The sequence below is a fragment of the Dermacentor andersoni genome, chromosome 4 (genome assembly GCF_023375885.2).
Source record: "Dermacentor andersoni chromosome 4, qqDerAnde1_hic_scaffold, whole genome shotgun sequence".
Lineage (NCBI taxonomy): Eukaryota > Metazoa > Arthropoda > Arachnida > Ixodida > Ixodidae > Dermacentor > Dermacentor andersoni.
Window position 1 is genome coordinate 167,664,947 of NC_092817.1, and position 19,538 is coordinate 167,684,484.

The 19,538-nt window shown below is 44.8% G+C and overlaps 1 protein-coding gene across 1 annotated transcript; it reads right to left on the minus strand.

Annotated features, from left to right (window-relative positions):
* Window positions 1-426: 426 nt before the first annotated feature.
* LOC140217167 (uncharacterized) lies at window positions 427-18,273 on the minus strand. Its single transcript, XM_072287560.1, has 6 exons — window positions 17,842-18,273; window positions 15,655-15,728; window positions 13,173-13,299; window positions 7,392-7,465; window positions 4,080-4,218; window positions 427-1,004 (listed from the first exon to the last, which is right to left on the minus strand). The coding sequence occupies exons 1-6, from the start codon at window positions 17,916-17,918 to the stop codon at window positions 593-595; spliced, it is 903 nt and encodes a 300-aa protein (XP_072143661.1). The 5' UTR covers window positions 17,919-18,273; the 3' UTR covers window positions 427-592.
* Between the last annotated feature and the right edge of the window lie 1,265 nt (window positions 18,274-19,538).

Here is a 19,538-nt window from a genome sequence, read left to right on the forward strand (position 1 = left end):
TTAAAACTGGCACAAGTTTCGCCTCAATAAAACAACTAAAATATTCGTTTGAGAGAACACAAATAGTGAAGCTCCAGTTGGTTGGAATCTAATACAATCTCACTGTTGTCGACGGCAGTATATACAACAAAAATCTTCCGTATGAATAAAAGACCCAAAGACAGAACCAAAACATTACGTGCATTGAACAATTTGTAAGGGAAATCAATTTCCCCTTGTTTATGTTAGCGGCATCCCTTACGTCTTGCATTTCACTCAGCAGTTCTGAACGCCACAAGAAGCCCGTCTATCCACACGATGCGTTCGGTTGGTTTATCACTAACCAGGAGAATGTCAGTGGTTATTTTTTCCTGCACGGCTCCATGGTCACGTTCCTATGCAACACGCATGGGCGATTTACTTCACTTACGCACTACTCACACTGTTACGACTGCCCACCCGTATGCGTCACGGGTTGTGCAACAGCTTCAAGTGCATCTCTAAACGAATCTCCACACAACTAGCACCCAGTATTCTGGCAGAGATGTACGTCGAGGTTTCCTTTCTTTGCGAACCGAAATCCACACTGCTTGCACTCATACGACATTTTACTCTATTGAATTATTTGGCGGTGCCTTTGGAGATGTGAGTTGCGCTTAAAGGAGAGATTACATATGTCGCAAACATAAGGTCTGTCGTTACTGTGTGATTTGAGATGTCTGTTAAGTTCCGATTTGTTTTTGAATGCTTTTGTACATATTTGGCAGATATGGGGTTTCACGCCTGTGTGAATCCTTTCATGATTACGGAAAGTCGAGCTGTGCGCGAATGATTTATCACACATTTCACATTTGTATGGCTTCTCACCGGTATGCGTGCGGTAATGTGAAGATAGATTGCGAACCATGCTGAAAAATTTACCACATGTTTCACATTTGAGGTTTGACTTCTCGACAGACGATTGATCACGTGCTCTGACACCGCAGGACTCTTGCTGTTCCATTCCTCCGGCTTCAGTAGCATTCCTGCAAGTATACGGACAAAGCAGCTCAAAATGGCCGACTCTTGATGTGGAAAGACGAATACACCTTTTGCCAATTTAGAGGTTGACAAACTCAATCGCGCAGTAATGGTAGGGCGACTAACTCAATTCGAGCGCTTATTTGCTTCATTGATATTTAGCGCTCTTTTTGGGCTCTAGACTGGCAGAAATTGAACACTGGTGCTTTCGGTAGTCTGTGATGCTGAACTTGAAAATAGAAACTATTTCCGCTCGAGTTGCAAGCAACACAGAAGCCTTGCTTTATTTAATACATCATGTATAGCCTACATGAAACAGGTGCAAGTGAGTAGAAATGTTTGTCATTAATGGTTAGTTAAAACGCCGGCCGTCCTTAGCATTCAAAATACTTATGCGCCTACAACACGCTCACAAGAAGAAGTCAGGCAAACGTCCCGACATGTGCCCTCGGATGGGAGACACCCGGCCTTGAAAAAGACTATTGCCTCATCTGAAATACGTCTGCGTTTTACAGCGCAGCTCTTGATGCCCGTTCCTGGGGCGACATTCGGTGGTGTAACCGCGCGAACGAGCACAGCAGCGAAAGACGATAGACGCGAGCCGTGAACGACGGGGACGTGGGCACCAAGATCTGCCCCTTCAGTTGCGTACGCGCGGGATGCACATTTCATGCGGATCCGCCCGACCACTCCTATTGTACTAGAATCTGGTCTCAACCAGAACGCTCGTTTTGTACTATCGTCCATTAGCGTCTGCTCTTGCTCCCGCTTGTTTGGTTTACTTTGTTTGGTTGTCTTGGCTTGCAATTGCTTTGCAATCTGATTGTGTGGGCGACGCGAATTGTGTAGTATTTTTATGGAAGCCAAGCAGGAGCAGCGATTACACTGGATCAGTCAACCAGTCATTTATAAAACCCATCCCACTTGGCCTATGCTACATGTCTCCGAAAATATTTGCCTCGATATTTGCCTCGAAGATATTTGCCCGGCTGTCGTATTCGTCGGTGAATTTTTTAGGGCGCTTTGTATGCTAACTAGAGTAAAAACGTTTGGCAGCATTCTCCACTGTTCTAACAAAAAACGAAAGCCTGTTGCGCACATGCTAATATCTAATGCTGCAGAATTGGACGGGTCAGATTTTTTGCAAGACCTAATGAGCCGCAGTATGAAGTAAACGTTTCGCACTGTTGATGGATCTTCTCAAAGTCATATGCGAGAATCTAATGCACTACCCGAAGGTCCTTTCATTCCCATTTCCATTGGCTCTCTTTTTTTCTGCCCTTTGCTCGCCTGTTCATTCGTTCATTTTGTTTCCCTGTTTCCTTTGTTCATATTGAGTGGTTACATCTTTGCTTGCTTACGCGGATATGAATCATTCCTGATAATATTCATTTTGTTTTTTTTTTGTTTTTCGCTTTCTTATTTTGCCTCTCGTATTTCTTTGTTTTATGATCCCTACCATTGCCCCGCGCCCGTGCATAGGCCACTGAGCCATCCTTTTCTTTACCCACTGCGCTTCCTGCGGGTATGAGCCATTGCAACGAGCCACTTAAGGCTTTCGCCCTAATTATTAATTAGAAATGGTACAAAGGCAAACTATTTGCGTGATTTCTAACAAGTATAGGAGGACTGACTCCCTGCCGGACATCATACGTCTTAATTCAAATCCTGCATATCGAATACGAAGAAAAACTTCCGGGTTCAAGTTTTCCTGTAGTATTTGTACGTAGTCCTAAAATTCGACTCGAATTCTAAATGCACACCAGTCATGCCGAAAGCATCGAACTGCTGACGCGCGCATGATATATGCACCAAAAGCAGCCAGCAGAAATACGCCAAATCCTTCGGTATTTTCGTGGACAATTGATGGAATATGCTGCCGAATAAGTTTCTCTTTTTTTGCTTCTTATCGTCTCGTTCTGAAAATATGCATTACAACGCTTGTTGCAATCTCCAGTGATGTAATATAAATACCACGTATTTCTCTCACTGTTTCCGTGGCCAACACCATTTTTCTCGATGAGTTAACGAACGCAGCAAGCGTTGAGTTAGGGCATTGCTGATCCGACATATTTTCTTCCGTGTATAGAAGAAAAAACAAACAACGGGCTGTAGAGCAGGGGTGCGCACGGAGTGTATATCTTCTCCCCAGCCTGTTGCTCTCATTAAATTAGTTCTTACTATTGCGGTAATGTGCTATTTACTTGTATACTTCTTATTCTTGTTGCGGTTGTTCAGAAGACTCATGCAATGCTATGGTTTGGTTCGAGTCGTGGTGTTACCTTGTACGTCGTTTCTAATCATTAAAGCTTGTGCGGTATTGTGACAGGAATATTTAATAAAGAAATTAGAACTATCAACCAATCGAATTTAGTTTGCTTGAAGCAGGTAAATTCCAGCAAATGTATCCATCATAATTTGAGTTTCGGTTTGCAAGTGCAAAAATTATTAAATCGCTAAATATAAGAACAGTGGAAGCGTACAATCTACAATGTTACCTACCCGAAAAAAAAATGTCTCGCAGTTCTATTAGCTGCATCTCTTGGTGAATCCCAAGTGGACAATTTTATTTCTATTTGCAAGTTGCTTGAAATCGCTACAATGTGTGCGAGCATTGGCGATGATCTACTCATAAAATGGCAAATTTCAGAGTGCTCTGTAATACATGAATTTTGTGCACTCTACACGTGTTATTTGGTGCAGTATAGTATCATAGCCTAGCTTTCATTGCTGAGGTATTAAGATGAAATATTGTTTCTTGAACTACTCGATGTTTTCTTAAGTATATGACAACTTGAAAATGTAATTCCTTGAGTTATGATAGTATGACGTTTTGTTAAACGCCACAAGCTGCAGTACTCGTACTATTGTCAAACAAATTATTTCCTCTCTTTCAGTGTACTTACGCAATAGATCGTGAGCTAAAGCTGCTTGTTTTGCCGACACTAAATTTTCTGAGCAGCAGCTGATATTTGGCAGTTAGGTCATCGGAACTTCCACCTGCTGCACGTGTACGTCAGTGCAAGCGTAATTCTTGGAGGAATTCAGGAATAAAAGAATTCTTACAAATAATTCCTCACCTAGCGTCGTTTCTCGGAGTGCTCGATGCTTCGTCTGTGCCAGTCCGGCTCATACTGGCGAATGTGTAATCGCCGCTGCTGCTGCTGGAGACTGGAAGTGTGAGACCAGTGCTTCCGGTTTCTGTTTTGTCTGTATGCCCTGGAACCAGAGGTGCTGATTGAGAAGCAAGAAGAATGAGAAGCGAAAAGTTTTCTTAGAGCCTTGATGCTACCCTGGCGTTTGTATTGGCAGCTCATTCTCACAATTTTGCTCAATGAATGCGAAAGCTTTTCGGAAGATCGTTTGCTCTGGCTAAGGTAGTGCTGAAGTAAACTGCAAGTTTTACCTTCGAAACTGCTAGGGCATAATACAGCTTAAGGCAAATTATTTAACCCTGAAAGGCGGTGAAACGTTTATGAACGAGAAAATTATCAGCCGCCTGGCCATGTAAAGTTCGTACTTATCGGGCATGATGAAAGAAAAAAAATGTTTCATCTACTGCAAGGCTCTCACTCCAAGAAACACGAAAAGGTTGTCTTTGTACATTCCTGCTGTTGGCTCAGTTTCGTAAGCCTATTGTTATATCTAGGATTGATCTGCGGTCGCGTACAGATTTGAAAAACGCTTTTTTTGTACAAACAAAAAAACATCGTGGAAACACAACTCACTATGGGAATAAACGAGATGCCAAGCATTTTTTATGGCAATGGAGCATTTTTTAGGGTTCCGCGACGCCTTACGAAACGGACCAGCGTGTTCGAGTAAATCGAGTAGTTGAGTGCGTGACGATGGCAGCACGATTACCACATTGAAGACGATTGTATGACGACAGCGGCATGACTTCCGCAGCCGTCTGACGCGAATTCATGCCAGCCAATGTTTGGGTTCAGTAGAGGTGCTGAACAGTTATGATCGAGTGAGACCGGTATTGCGATGTAATCTGCGTTAGGAATTAACCTTATAAAGCGGTATAAAGTGCTTTTTGATGTATGTATCACACCGTTAAGGTTGAAACGATGACACTACTTGTATAAAAAAAATTAAACTTTCGAATCTGTTCGACCTTGCCCGATCATGAAGTCGCTACAAGGTCGCACAGGTTTTACGAAGCGTATAAACTTGCACGTAATGCACACACCCTGTGTTTCACAGATCTGGGTGCCTCTAGAACGACAGAAGCACGCCTACGATCACGTTCTAATTTCTTCTACATCGTGGACAATCGGGGAACCGGGCTTTTTGCTCCATGGAAGATGTGCGAGTCGGTCAGCGGTGACGTACTAATTGTCCTTTTACTGAAAAAGCCCCAGACATGTACCTACCTACCATAATTCGTTGATTTAACTCGCGCGATATCGCACTTATGCAGAAGTTTTGGTGTCGTTGGAGATCCGCAACTCAGTATTACAACGGGGCCAAAGAGACGAACACAAAAAAGTTGCATGTGGTTTAGCTCTGGGTAACACTAGTTGAACTGCGAAATCAAGAGCTGCGTGGCTATGCTTGTGGTGTAAGCTTGTGGTTAAGCGTTTGCTTTAGTTATATTTTATAGACACGACAAGACACTGTTCATGTAACGACTAGGCAAGGTAACGACTAGGTAATGTATACACAGCGTCTCATTCCGACGCTCTCGAGCAGTCAAAGCGGTCTCTTCCGCAGTTGAAGAGTCACTCCGGGACGTGGCACGACTTCTTACAGCCCCATCTTTTACGACGCTTCTCGAGTCGTGCGGCCCGTTCTTCTGGCGTCTCTTGAGCGCGTTCTCTCTTCCTCGCTTTGTTCTGTCGTTGTTGCGTCTCTTTCGCGCTCTCCATAACGACTAAATACACTGAGGCGAAGCGCATACATATATACCCCTCCCCCGCGAGGCGAAACTTCCTCCCCTCCACCCCAGCGGAGCACATCTGGTGGAGCGAGCGGCGATCGCAGCAGCGTTGAGCGGCGCCATTTGTTGGAGCGCGGCTTCGGCGTTGCTAGGCAACGGAGGCTCAAGGTCGTTCGTCGGCCACGGCATATGGCATACGGCATAGGGCTGCCTGCATACGGCATACGGCGCGACGAGCCGAAATGGCGCGCTGGCTGGCGCAGTAAAGCTTTCGCTTTAAAACATGCCTGGAATGACATGTTCTCTCGACGTTAAATGAAATGCGTACGGTGGAGCGTGCGGTAAGGACATAGTGTGGCAGTTCAGTAATAACGACTGAAAGGTGCAGACATACTGTTTGATAGCAGTGCGGGAGGACACTCCCCCTATAGTGAGATATTGTCGTTTATGTTCTGGTTCCCATATCTGATACCAGAAAATGAAATAGACAGAAAGCAAGAGCTAGAATACCAAAGTATAGACCGCATATGAGCGCGCACCGCGACGATACTGTGTGCGCTACCGAATGCGCAATATCGGCGTCAGATGAAACACGAAGAGCGGCTCGCGTGCTATAGGTTGCACCGCCATCATTACCGCTGCGTCATCTTTTCTCGCGTTCAAATAAAAGATAACCGGAAGAGAAAACAAAACATCGCAGTATAGGGGGAGCATCATCGCTCAGCGCGGTCAAACCGAATGTGCGTGCCTGTCAATTGTGATGACTGCATAGCACGTACTTTAGTTTCAGTTATGCGCTCTGCTGCTCGCGTTTTATTTAACTTTCTTAGTACATGCCCTGTCTTACGTCGTCTTCGTCCAGGTCTGCTGCTCTTCGTTCCATCCAATGATTACGATTATTTTGCAGGATCCTATTTTCTTGCACTCTATGGTAGGAAGTAGACGCACAGCCCAGTTCGATTCATCATGCAGTTACCCACTTCAGCAAACAGCCTCAAGAAGAAGCATTGCTACTAATCCAACGTTTTAAGAGCCTTACCGCTGATTTCTATTTTCACGATGAGGGCATGATATCTTGTACAGTAAACCAAGAGCACCTGCTTCGCAGTTGAGGCAAACACTTCTGAAATGGCCAGGAGGTGCCTTGTGGTGCACGTTGCATCCTGCTTTTTTTTGGCATGGCAACCGTCAACCTTACAAATACACATATTGCTTTCATAATTTTCATCAGGAATGGCATCAGGAATTGCGGAAAGGTAGCCTACGAACCCTCCTAGTGATGAGAAGATTTTTACATAAGGTTAGTGACTAGAAGATTAGAAGAATTTTGTGACTATGAAACCATGCAAAATCATCAGCTCAGATTGGCCGACGCAGAGACATGTAGCTCCGAGCCAGCGGTGTTGCTGTTTGAATGGGTCATGTGCCCTAGCAGACGCTACATTAATCAACCACCTTCAAGGCGAGACGTATAACAGCAGGCAAAAAACCTTCTCAGACTTACCGAATACAGTGGACGTGCTTTCAGGCGGTTGGTACTGCGTGTTCCCTTGGTCAACCATGGTGCTCTCGGAAATTCTAGAACACAAGACATGAACTGTAGGAATGATGTGGTTAACATGGGTCGAACAAAGATTGCTGCTGAAGCCAATGTTTCGCCAAGGGCACGCAACTCATGAGGTACACAGATATATGTAGACGCGCCAATGTAATCATGCAGACATCTGGTACTCAGATATATTGATCTGAGGCAATATACCGCAAGGTGCGAGATCTAAATAAAACCATTTTGCAAAGATGAATGGCGAAGGTACTACAGGTATAGCAAGGTATTAGATAATTAAACAAAGTAGAGCTCGTGGAATCATAGACGGTGTAATGTCTAATAATAACTCGCCTATTAACCAAACACTTGTTGTGGCATGTGCGCCAAGACGCGCTTAATAGCCTAGCCACTACGAATACTTGTAGCCACAACAATGGCTTTACGAGGAAAATAAGTAAACTACAGGTGCTTGTCCAAAACCGAAGGTTCCCTGATGCCGCCCCCCTTTACACTTGATTTCCGAAGCACAGATCAGGCCACGTACAATACTTGGTCGTCGTGACGCCAGTGCGTTCCGAGGCGTTCTCTGCCTGCCGTCTCTTGGTCACCCCTCCCCCCCCCCCCCTCTGCTATTCACGCGACTTCCAAGAGTCTGCCTCAGCCTCACATGTGTCGTCCGACTTGGGACAGAACGGTGTTGGCGACGATGCGAGCAGGCCTCAAGGGCTGGTGTAGTGAAGATTGTGACAATAATGCCTAGAGGGAAATCTGGCGCCAACGACTATGCCAGTTCGCTAGCGGGCGTTGTGACACCTTTCAAATGCCGGAATAGGGGTGTCCGAGGCGTCGTCTCTAACGTGGCATTGCCTGAAACATGGTCATCGCTTCATAGATAAAGATTTCTTCAAATAAAGTATTTGTAAAATATTTTCATTAACCACCATTTGGTCTTTCAATGAACTCTACCCACCTACAGTAAATAAACGTGCGCTGACAAAACGTTCCAATGCTAACGAAAATCTTGTCTGTTCTCCAACTTCACCAGCCCGCTTGCACTCGATGCATTTCACATAATTGTAGATCCCGGCACAAGTCACCCTTCTCCAAAAACATTTTATATTTGTCATTAAGAAGGTACTGCTCTATACGTACTGTACTGCTCTTTAGTTACAAATTTCATAAACAAATGAACCCTCACTAAAGACGAAATGGTGCTTGCCTGGCCCTCATTCGAAGTCTCCTAGTTCTGCGAGAACGATGCTCATCTATAGTCAGCACATCCCGCATTCCTATGCATTCAACGAAACGGCGCAGCACCAGTTTTCTTATATATTCAGAACCTCTATAGGTCCTGTGTTTACACGCAACAAAGAGAACGCTCTTTATTAAGTACCAAAAGCGATTTTTGTTCGAGGTAAAAGAGGATTTACAGAAGTTGCGATTTCGGAACGACTTGCCTATGCAGGCGCTTAAAAAGATAGACATATTCCGTGGACGCGTGCGGAAAGTTGTGCACTATTATTTACTGTGGCCGGAGATTCAACTTGTGGCATCTTCGCATGCAGCAAGCTGTACAGAATGTAACGAAGGTCGTTGATATCTCGCCAGAAAATGTCAAGACCCTTCGTAACGTGTTCCGCCCATCATCTCAAACTCGTGGAAAAAACAGCGACGCTGGTCATTTAGCATTTGTTCATGGCGGAGACATGCACACCCATCTGGGAAACAGCGTAGCGTCATTTGTCAACGCGCCCCGACGGAGCTGCCGCAGCGTGTTTTGCCGCTCTATGGGAGCCTATTTTTTTTTCCTCAGACGCCAGCCTTGACGTGCTACGAAAAGTCCACCGCGTGATGAAGATAACGTAGGATTGCTTCCGCCACCGCACCAAATGAGAGTACATGCTGCGGTAAGGGGTAATGATTAAAGAATGCATTGCACTGCTTCTATTTTCGTTATAAAATGCCCAGATGATGATGCCGTCCGCGTAGATTGTATGGTTGATGTTGTCGACTCCTAGTTGCTTGGCCAGGCCAATCATGTTAAAGGAAACTTAAAGAGCATGGGATAGATAACAACCTTGGTGCAACAGGGCTGCCTTTGCTGCCAAGGTGAAAATAGTCTGATCCTAAATGCGCGGCCGAGAGGGTGGCCGTGCGATAAGAGGAAGTCACGAATGTAATTGTAGGCCCGCTCTCCCAGGGGAAGGTGGGACATCTGGTCAAGGATAGCTGCATGGGAAATGCTGTCAGAGTATTGAGTAAGGTCGAGCCCGAGGATGGCTTTCGTGTTAAGGGAACGGTCGTTTAGTACTTCATGTTTGAGCTGCTACATACAGTGTTGAGTAGAAAGGTGAGGGCGAATCTAATGATGGTGTGCGAATAGATAGAGTTGTCTTCGAGGTGAGTGTTGATGCGTGCTAAGAAGGCCTCTTCCATCACCTTGCCTACGCATGAAGTGAGGGAGATGGAGTGCATATTTCTCGATCAGTTGACAAAATTCTCAGGTAAGGAAGTTAGGCTCAAATTTCAATTAGGAACTTGCAGAACACTATGCAAAATACCCAGTTAAACAGTCTCTAACTTTCTATTAGGCATTAGTGTTCTTCCGCTTACTGCATATGACAGCGAAATACAAAAATAAATGCCACGGGACATGCCCGCATGCCATGGCGATTGCAGCGCTCCCAAAATCTCCGGCTACCAACGAACATAACATCTTGCAGGGCATGCTGACACTCAAATGGCGACAGGGCAGTGGCGCAGGCACCGGCTGCGGGAATGACGTCACCGATGTGCTTCCCTCACGGCGGTTGATGATAGCGAAAAGTAGGCGCAGCGGAAGCACATCCGGCTATATGCTATGTTCCTTTGTACGCGGAGTGTCTGGGAGCAGTGTAATCACGTCGCGCAAGCGTACATGTCGCGTGGTATATATATATTCTTTTTTATTTCGCGGGCATCTGTAGTAAGCTGAAAGACACTAATCCCTTATAGATAGATAGTTGGAAACTGCCTAATCAGACGTATTGCAAAGCGCTCTACAACTTTCTTATAGGAATTTTTTCGCCTGACTTAGTTGCTTCCAAAGTGGGTAATTAATCGGGACTAATTATGCAAGTAAGCAGAATACCAAAAATATTGCGACTTAGTCCATAGAAGAGTCAGCACTGCCTATGGTCGCGTCGTCTTTAGAGTTCATCGGCACGTTTTTAAACTCGGGGGTAAAACTAGCTGGGACACTGTTCTATGACTTGTCGAAGGTTCCAGCGTAATCACTGGTGCCCGCTATTCTTCCAGAAATTACTACGCAATTCACCTCACGCATGCAATCCGATTACACAGACAGGCTGCGGCGAAACTAAACAGATGCAATAAAGATAACATTTAAATAAGTTCCAAATAAGGCCGGACGTTCTTGAGCTGAACGACAACACTGAGCGGTTAGCGAGACAATGCACTCCCCGGAAAAATATGAATAATGTTAGGTCTCAACACCACCAATCGTAATAATTGAACGTTTTCCACGTGTCAAACCAGTGCACCTCCTTACCAGACGTCAACGCGGCGTGGCCAACGACTAAATGCGCTCACCCCACCACTACATAGAAACCGGAGAAAAGGCTGACAGGGTGGGAGCCACAACGAAGAATTGATAGGCGCAGTTACTTAGACGAGTCAAATCACCCCGCTTCCCTCGGCACTTATCCATCCGTCAAGAGAGTGTAAACCAGCTTTTGTCGAGTTCCACAAAAAGCCCTCAGCCCGCCCTTCACCTAGTAGCCAGAGCGAAGAAAGTGGCGTGGGGGGGAGGGTGGGCAAGGACGAGTGAACTACGAGCGAGTAATTGATTTCTTTCCACAGATCGCACGCCAGTTTCTTCAGTGGCGCAGTTACTGCGGGTTATGGTGAGCATGGGCGTGGTATCGCCACGGAGTCGACGATGGTTATTTGCTACTGGACAGTCTTCAGATTCCCAAGTCGACTAGCCTAGGGAAAAAGACGGTATTAAAAGCAGACTATTTGAGAGAGTGAGGGCAGTGGGTCCTGATTTAAACTGAGAGGTTTAACTTGCTCGTGCCCTTGCGAAATCAAGCCAAGCACATTGACGTGACTTTTACCATTTATTTCTTGCTCTCTCACCGGACACAAAGGATGGAAGCGCTGATTGAGACCAGAGTGGGTTGTCTGGGTCGGTCAGGATGCTGCCACTTGGTAAAACAAGCACTTCAACTTGCCGTCTTATCGGTATGCGCCATGCGTATCACGGGTCAAAGTTACGTATCGAGCGAAGTGAAAACAGCCTCTCAACGACAAGTACGGCCGGCTATATACCTGGGGCTCGCTAGCTGACTAACAAAGTGCTACCTAATAGCTGGATCAGGACACGGATCATGAGACTGAAATATTACGAAGAATAAGAATGGGCTGGGGTGCCTTTGGCAGGCATTCTCAGATCATAAACAGCAGGTTGCCATTATCCCTCAAGAGAAGAACGTATAACAGCTGTGTCTTATCAGTACTCACGTATGGGGCAGAAACCTGGAGGCTTACGAAAAGGTTTCTACTTAAATTGAGGACGACGCAACGAGCTATGAAAAGAAGAATCACGGGTGTAGCGTTACGGGATCAGAAAAGAGTAGATTGCGTGAGAGAACAAACAGGATTTAATCAGATCTTAGTTGAAATCAAGAAGAAGAAATGGGCATGGGCCGGGCATGTAATGAGGAGGGAAGATAACAGATGGTCATTAAGGGATACGGACTGGATTCCAAGGGAAGGGACGCGTAGCAGGGGGCGGCAAAAAGTTAGGTGGGCGGAGGAGGTTAACAAGTTTGCAGGGACAACATGGCCACAATTAGTACATGACCTGGGTAGTTGGAGAAGTATGGGAGAGGCCTTTGGCCTGCAGTGGGCGTAACCAGGCTGATGATGATGACCTAATAGTTTTCTTCTCGTGGTCTTTGGAACATTTTCAGGGAGGTAAAAATATTTGATATTCCCACCTGCTGTAGTGAGGACCGTACCAAAGAAGAGACAGGAAGGACATGAAGGAAAACGTCCGTGTGCGAAAACCGCCAGCTCTATAGCCTAATCCCACCGCCGCTGTTTTTCAGGGGCCAGGGGCCTTCATCAAACGTCGCCAGTCCTCTATGAAAACACGTGACAATATAAAACCTATACTATCCGTTGTTACGTACCCAAACCACGGCCTGATTATAAGGCACGCCATATTGGTCGACTTCAGATTAACTTCGAGCACTCTGCTTACTGGCGGCGTAACCATGCTCAATTTTCTCGTTAAACTCGGACATAACCCTGTTTTATTTTATGGAGCTTAGATCAGCATCTTTCCTTCACAATCTTTATATATTCCATAGCGGGGAGTGAGTAAGCAGGTTAGAAGCCTGCAAGTGTGCCGCACATTGCAGCGTGGTAACAGGATGGCAAATGCGGGGAGCATGTGTAGTTTCTTGGTTGCCGCATGGGGTGCGCATAGCGTCGTGTGGTGTTCCCTCCCTCTTACTCTGTGCTTGTCCCGTCGCGCTGTTGCAATTATGAAGTACGTCAAATAGCCTGCTTCGGCGGAACGCTCAAAACTGCCAATGCAGTACTGTTTAAGCCATCAGAGCTAGACCTCAAGAAAAAAATTACGGAGTAGAGGCATGATTGTTACACTGGTAGCCATCTGAGTCGTCTCCGACTTGCTTTGCAGTGGAACTTTTCCAAATGTGTACTTACGTGAGGCCGCCTTCGAAATTGGCTAATGCTTCCTTCATGCCAGCGCGGCTTGTACTGGGCCTTGCGTGGTCGATGCTGCTGACGCCCCCCAGTTGCTGGTAACTTGTGATGCCATTGTCAGGGACGCCTGTATGGCATAAAAGTAAAGCGTTCATTCGCCGTATTGCAAAGGCAATTCGTGGGAAATCAATATTTCATGCTCATTGCGCCAGGCAACAAGCTTTTACTGGTGGGGAAACTTTACTGTTGTGCTTCCGTACACAGTGCATTTTTTTTCTTTATCTTTATGCAACTTTCTTGAATGCATGCAAGAATTTCATGGCGATGAAGAAGCCAAGTACGATCAAGATTGTTCAGTAATGGTTTCTCCTGAAGATTATCACGTTTTATCTCAAACCGTGAGCATAACACGACAGTGGTTGAAGTGAAACACGACATGCCGATTTCTTGTGCGTGGAAACCTTGACCCAATATAGTTTCTGTGTTATCCAGTAATACGCACAATAGATGTCTCAGGAAGTTCTTGCTTGTTGTTCATCTATTACGAGCAGCAGCCTTAGACGACAAAGAGAACTTGAGAGGTCGCATTTCTACCGAGGGATTTTAAATTTTTGTTTGACATCAGCCGCTAATTTATTGACCTTCTATGACAGACAGGTGCGGCATCCAACAACCTACAAACCTTTCGGAAAGTTGTTATCCGAAACCCATTTGGTGACCCCGGTAGCTGAAGTTTCTAAGCACCAGCTGTAAGCAGTGCTTGTTTTGCAGCTCATTAAGAACGCTAAAGCGGCTGTCCTCGCCAATCTTCCTGTGTAGGTCATCAACAGACCATAGGACAACTATCAAAAAGATTGCTCAATGCGCATATGTAAGAGTCCTATTGCAGACACCAGGTCAGCTTGGAAAGAAATGCGCAAGTGTTAATTGACGGGGCAATGCCACTGAACTATGCAACGGAAAGCATCAAAGCGAATTAAATGTGTGGACTGTATGTATAGAGCTGCAAGGATTTTACCTAGGTGCACATCTTCCCTATACCTGCGCAGAAATTGCGTGAAATTGAGAATAAAACGCGAGAGACCTAAAAGGTGAAATTACGGCCGAGCATTCCTCAAGATGACTGTCGACGCTACTGCATTTAGCAATAAAACTGCGGGTACACGCCAAATTGTTGAACGCAGTTTTGTTTACAATAGGAAGGCTAAGAATGTTTATGGCATTGTTACACCGACATGCCTGAGTCTGCGCCTTCGTACGTCCAAGAAAAGATTAAACGCGCATTTCCAACCACCGGAACTAAAAATATGAGTTTCATCATCCTTGCCTTCGGAGGCGGTACAGTGTGATTGCATAGACGTAATTTAAGGAACTCATTTTTATAGTCAGGCATTCTCAATTTTATTGGTGGCTCCGGTGAAGTCCCAACGTTCGTGAGGCCTGCGAAATAGGTTGCAAAGATGCTGAAAGAACGAATGATGCCTGATGTATTCAAGGAATGGTAATCGCCTTACATAAAAGAACATTGATTTTAGAATACCGGTATTTCGGCATGGTGTTGATTTTCTTGTTAACAAATCATTACAATTTCGAGGTAGTAGCCCACGCGTTGGAAATTTCTGGGTACTATCATTCGTACTCGGTGAACACAAATAATGTTGCAGACGGCCTATAGTTGAGTTATTTGGTAACAATTTACGGTATAAGAGCGCGAACTGCCTAGCAATTTTGTCTCCTGGCGTTACATTTTCAAGAAGTTGCGAAGGTTTTTATGCTGCGGCTGCGACTTGGCTTGCTTGGTATGAAAGAACCAAGAGCTTGAATATAAACTACTTCGGGCTGCTCCAAATTGCATGCTGTAACTTCAGCATTCGGCCGCAATGGGATACGTCCGCCGCTCGTAACATGCTACGGGTGAGCAATCATTACACTGTGCTGAAAACGTGACAGTACCGTAACCAGTGAACACGTCTGAAACGCCGCCGTAATTGCACATCTTACTCTGCATTCGCATGAAAGCATTTGCTTTGACAAGCAGCTTGATCAATTTAAGGGAAAGATTATCACGATATAAGCAGGACAAATTCACTGAGATTCCGCTTGGCAAATAAACTTCACCAATGGTCAAGTTATGACTCCATTTACGATTGAATTAGTCACTGCATGGAATGAACAGTCTCGGCTTCTGCTATTATTTAGTAGTGTCCTTTACCAGCTCACTTATACATGAACATGTTCACTCAGAAGCTTTTACTGCGTATTGCTATGTATGAATTTGCATATATTCAGATAAGCACAAATTTATCAGTAAGGACTGTTATAAGCTAGTTCATGCGGAAAGCGTCTTGACTGCCCTAGTAAAATGCATCCTTGTACGCAAGAAATGTACCGCTGCCGCGGTAACTGTAGGGGATACCTCCTACCTTTGTTGTGAACTATCTTCGCAAGTTCAACCTGTGCCAAATGACCATCGCCTACGTACCTTCGACGTAAGTCCCGTCGGTTATCGGCGTGGGCTGTGTGTTCCACTGGTACTTCCACGCGTCATCAGGAATACTGCGTTTAATAAATTGTTGGTCAGACAATCACGAGCTGTGACAAGAATGTTTCCATTTTTGTTTTATTAAAACAAAGTTCTGAAGAAGTAAAGTCGTGTTTCTTAAGCGCGCTACTTGCAATGGTTCGTTCTCATCAAAGACTGACTATGATGTCTGGCATAGGACGAACGGAACACCCGGGGGATTACACGGAGCAGAGCACTCATCCACTATAGTCAAGACGGCACCTTCACTTGCACGAAAACTATCAGTTTAACTATTAAAGTACTTACAATGGGTTCTACGTAGTTTGCTGTATATAATGATTGCTTCACCTGCCACAGTGAGAGAATCCTAACAATAATTTCGGAATAAAACCTTGACGCATGGAACATTTCTTGCATCGATAATTCACGTTCAAGTATAAGAATGACAATGTGCAGATGGTTTCTACAATTATGATGAAAACCTGCGCTAGTATTTGAAAAATTAGTATTTGCACCTTCCAGGTGTGATTCGGCATCGCTGTGTTGAGTTTGGCATTTTCACGGCTATAACAATCATCAATCACTCAAACATCCGGCAGCTATGACTGATATGTCATAGTTTAGGTATTATGTGAAATTATGGCGTCAGATGACGCGCTGGAGAATACAAAAAGATTTCTGTCTCTTAGCCAAGTAATAATTTGAACACTAACGAACAAAATGACGAGATCGAATGAAATAATCACGAACTAGAATGATGTTCAAAAATATTTGTTTTCAAGCGATGATAAGCTTACTTCTGTGTCACACGCCCGAACCTATCTCAGAATTCTTTGAAAGATAAAGTTTATTGTGAGAACAGCATTATAAACATACTACGAAAGATACAATGTTGAACAAGAAAACAGGTGCAATGCGACGTGCTACTGCATTTGTTCACAAATGGTAAAGGGTACCGTAAAATACCACGTGATATAACTTCTTTATAGGTGTGGCACTAGCTCGCCCAACTTATATTGTTATTTTAAAAGTAAACGATGTAAAGCCCAGCAATATAAACTTCACTTGTTACAACATTAAAAATAGAAAGATACCTGCATCGCCCAAACAACTCCAAGCGGAAAAGTGTGTTTTCTACTGAATGCGCATTCGTTGCCGTTAAGCAACACGTGGAAATGGAAGCGCAATAGTTTTAAACCAACCTGTGGCTTTTCATTCACAGGGTTTATGGTTCCAAAAATTAAAGGTTTAAAGCGGGCAGTACCATCTTGGTCACAGTTTCTTCTTAATTGACAAATCACAGTATTGTTGTGTAACTAGTCCTGTACCTAGTATTGTCTAGAAACACTTACGTATTGGCACAGCCAGTGTTCACTGCAGTTCAAACTAATTTCGGGGTTTCTCGTGCAAGAGCCACGAATTGATAAAATGCATGCCACAGTACTAGACTGAACATAAATTTTAAATACCGTTGTTTCTGTAACGATCACATAAATGCAAACACCGACCTTTTTGCAGTGTGCTTTCATCGGAATTCGGCGGTCGCTCCCGGGATTGAATCCGGGACTTCGAGCTATAGCATCCCTTAGCGGGTGTGCAGTGCAATAATCACACATAAACAAAAAATAGTTTCTTATTTAAGAACGTTCACTTCATATTCTGAAAAATGTGATCATGAGCGCTAAACAGCTGACTTTACGCTGAACATGGCAATATTTTCGCTCCGACAGTGCATCGACGCGTCTAGATCTAAGAAAACCTCCGATCCAAATGCTCACGTTTCCTGTCAAAAGGAGGCATTTATAAAAATTAATTTATGGGGCTTTACGTGCCAAAACCACTTTCTGATTATCACGCACGCCGTAGTGGAGGACTCCGGAAATTTTCACCACCTGGGGTTCTTTAACGTGCACCTAAATCTAAGTACACGGGTGTTTTCGCCTCCATAGAAATTCGGCCACCGTGGCCGGGATTTGATCCCGCGACCTCGTGCTCAACAGCCCAACACCATAGCCACTGAGCAACCACGGCGGTTGAAGGACGAATTTTAAGTGGGGACAAATGTACACATATACATGCCTATTATATGGGGCGTGTCTAAAGGTACCAGTATTGAAAGTAAGATTACTAAGCTGTAAAACTCACGTTGTGTAGGCGCCCAAGGTAGATGAAGTGCCCGTGGTACCGCCATAGCTTGTAGTTGCTGTTGCCTCATCCGTCATACCAAACTCAGGAGGCCTGTATTCCTAGCTTCTTTCATCAGCCATGCTTGATGATTCGATGCCGTGTAACTGGCGTGTATTCACGAATGCGCAATGTTGAATAACCACACATGCGCACTCAATGAAAAGAAAGAACGGAAACTAATAAAAGTTTTGTCACTTCGGCATTTCGATTGAAATGATACCGCACGGCTAAAAAAAACAAAAAAACGAGACGTTTGAGTCCGCCACTAGCTTGGCACAACTGTGCAAATTTTTGAACGGTAGCAGAGGTGCCTGGGTTAACCTTGCTATCCTTCCGCCGCATGATCTACCCAAAGTCACCCTCACTTACAACAACAAAAAAAAAGCTGTACGTTTATCGGGTCCTAATGCAACTTTTTTCCGTGGTCCTATCAAAGTGAAGTGCACATCATGCTGGTAAGATATTGTTGCTCGTGTAAGCACTCGTGGAAGTGTAGGAGGTATACAGGCTAAGTTATCTCGAACTAACGTATGACTACCAGATGCTGCAATTCCGCTGACTGTTGTGGCACTCCCTGGCGCAGTTGAAATGAAGCAGGTAGTTCTTTCCTGGCGAGTGGCGCTCGCTTTGTTCTGTTACCCACAAATTGCAGTGCTGTCTTCGCCAACCTCTAGCAGTACAAAACTGCAAGTACTTCGCACTTGCCGCACTTCTTCGATAACGAATGTGCACGCGTCGTGCATAGCCGTAGCTCAGTCATACCCCGCACACTGCTGACAGTTTTTGTGATTGCTCCAAAGTTGTAAATTGCGTTTCACGTCCAGCACGAACAGCGGTGCAGTCGTTAAACGCAATACGTTTCTGCGCACTCCAACCCTCGCATATTTGTGTTGCACAAACGTTACCCAAAAATTGATCACAAAGAGTCAAGTTCGCTACCGTTATAACATTTCCTGGTATGGATCCACAACAAATAAGGGGCCGCGAGCTCAAACAAGCCGAGTCAGCAGTCGAATCAGTATTTCCTTGTGCTCTGGACGTGAATGCGCTCACGGCCATGTTTTCGCCGTCGTTTGAATTATAAAGGGGCAAGGTGTAATTTACGCGTGCTTCCAGTGCTTCACAAGAATGCTTGCGCTACAAAAGTTTCCGCCGCTGCAAACACGAATGAATTTATCGAGAACACATCGAGGAAAGTTAAGACGTCTATCGCTGTTGAACTTATTCTACATCGTGCAGGTTTCAACATGCTATTTGTATTATTTGTATTTGCTGCAGTTGTGCCAGTTGAAAATAATATATACTGAGCATCAACTGGTGATTTTACCACGCTAACAGGTCCGACAACGCAAGTTAAAGAATTAAATTGTGTCTATTTTCATTGCGTATACAAGAGTGTAAAGTCTCGCCAATGGGGGGATTGCAGCGCTGGAGAAGGAGCAGTCTTTCAGAAGGACAGCAATCTACACTGACAATTTACTGATGTCACACAGAAAGCTTACAGATGCTTATTAGGCGATAGAAGCGCAGTACAGTAATTCATTCCTTTATGAGAACAGACGGGTGGGATATTGTTGGTTCCACAAAAGTTGAGGCAACGCGTGAACACGCACGAAGGACAACAGAAGGGAGGCGCTGTCTTCATTCACTTCTGT

What these genes read in the sequence shown, in the direction of transcription:
- LOC140217167 (XM_072287560.1), bottom strand. Translation starts at nt 17,918, where the DNA reads ATGACGGATGAGGCAACAGCAACTACAAGCTATGGCGGTACCACGGGC. An exon ending in AATTTCGAAGGCGGCCTCAC is followed by an intron (nt 7,466 to 13,172) that starts GTAAGTACACAT and finishes CTTGTGTTCTAG; the next exon opens with AATTTCCGAGAGCACCATGG. An exon ending in ACTCCGAGAAACGACGCTAG is followed by an intron (nt 1,005 to 4,079) that starts GTGAGGAATTAT and finishes GTATACTTGCAG; the next exon opens with GAATGCTACTGAAGCCGGAG.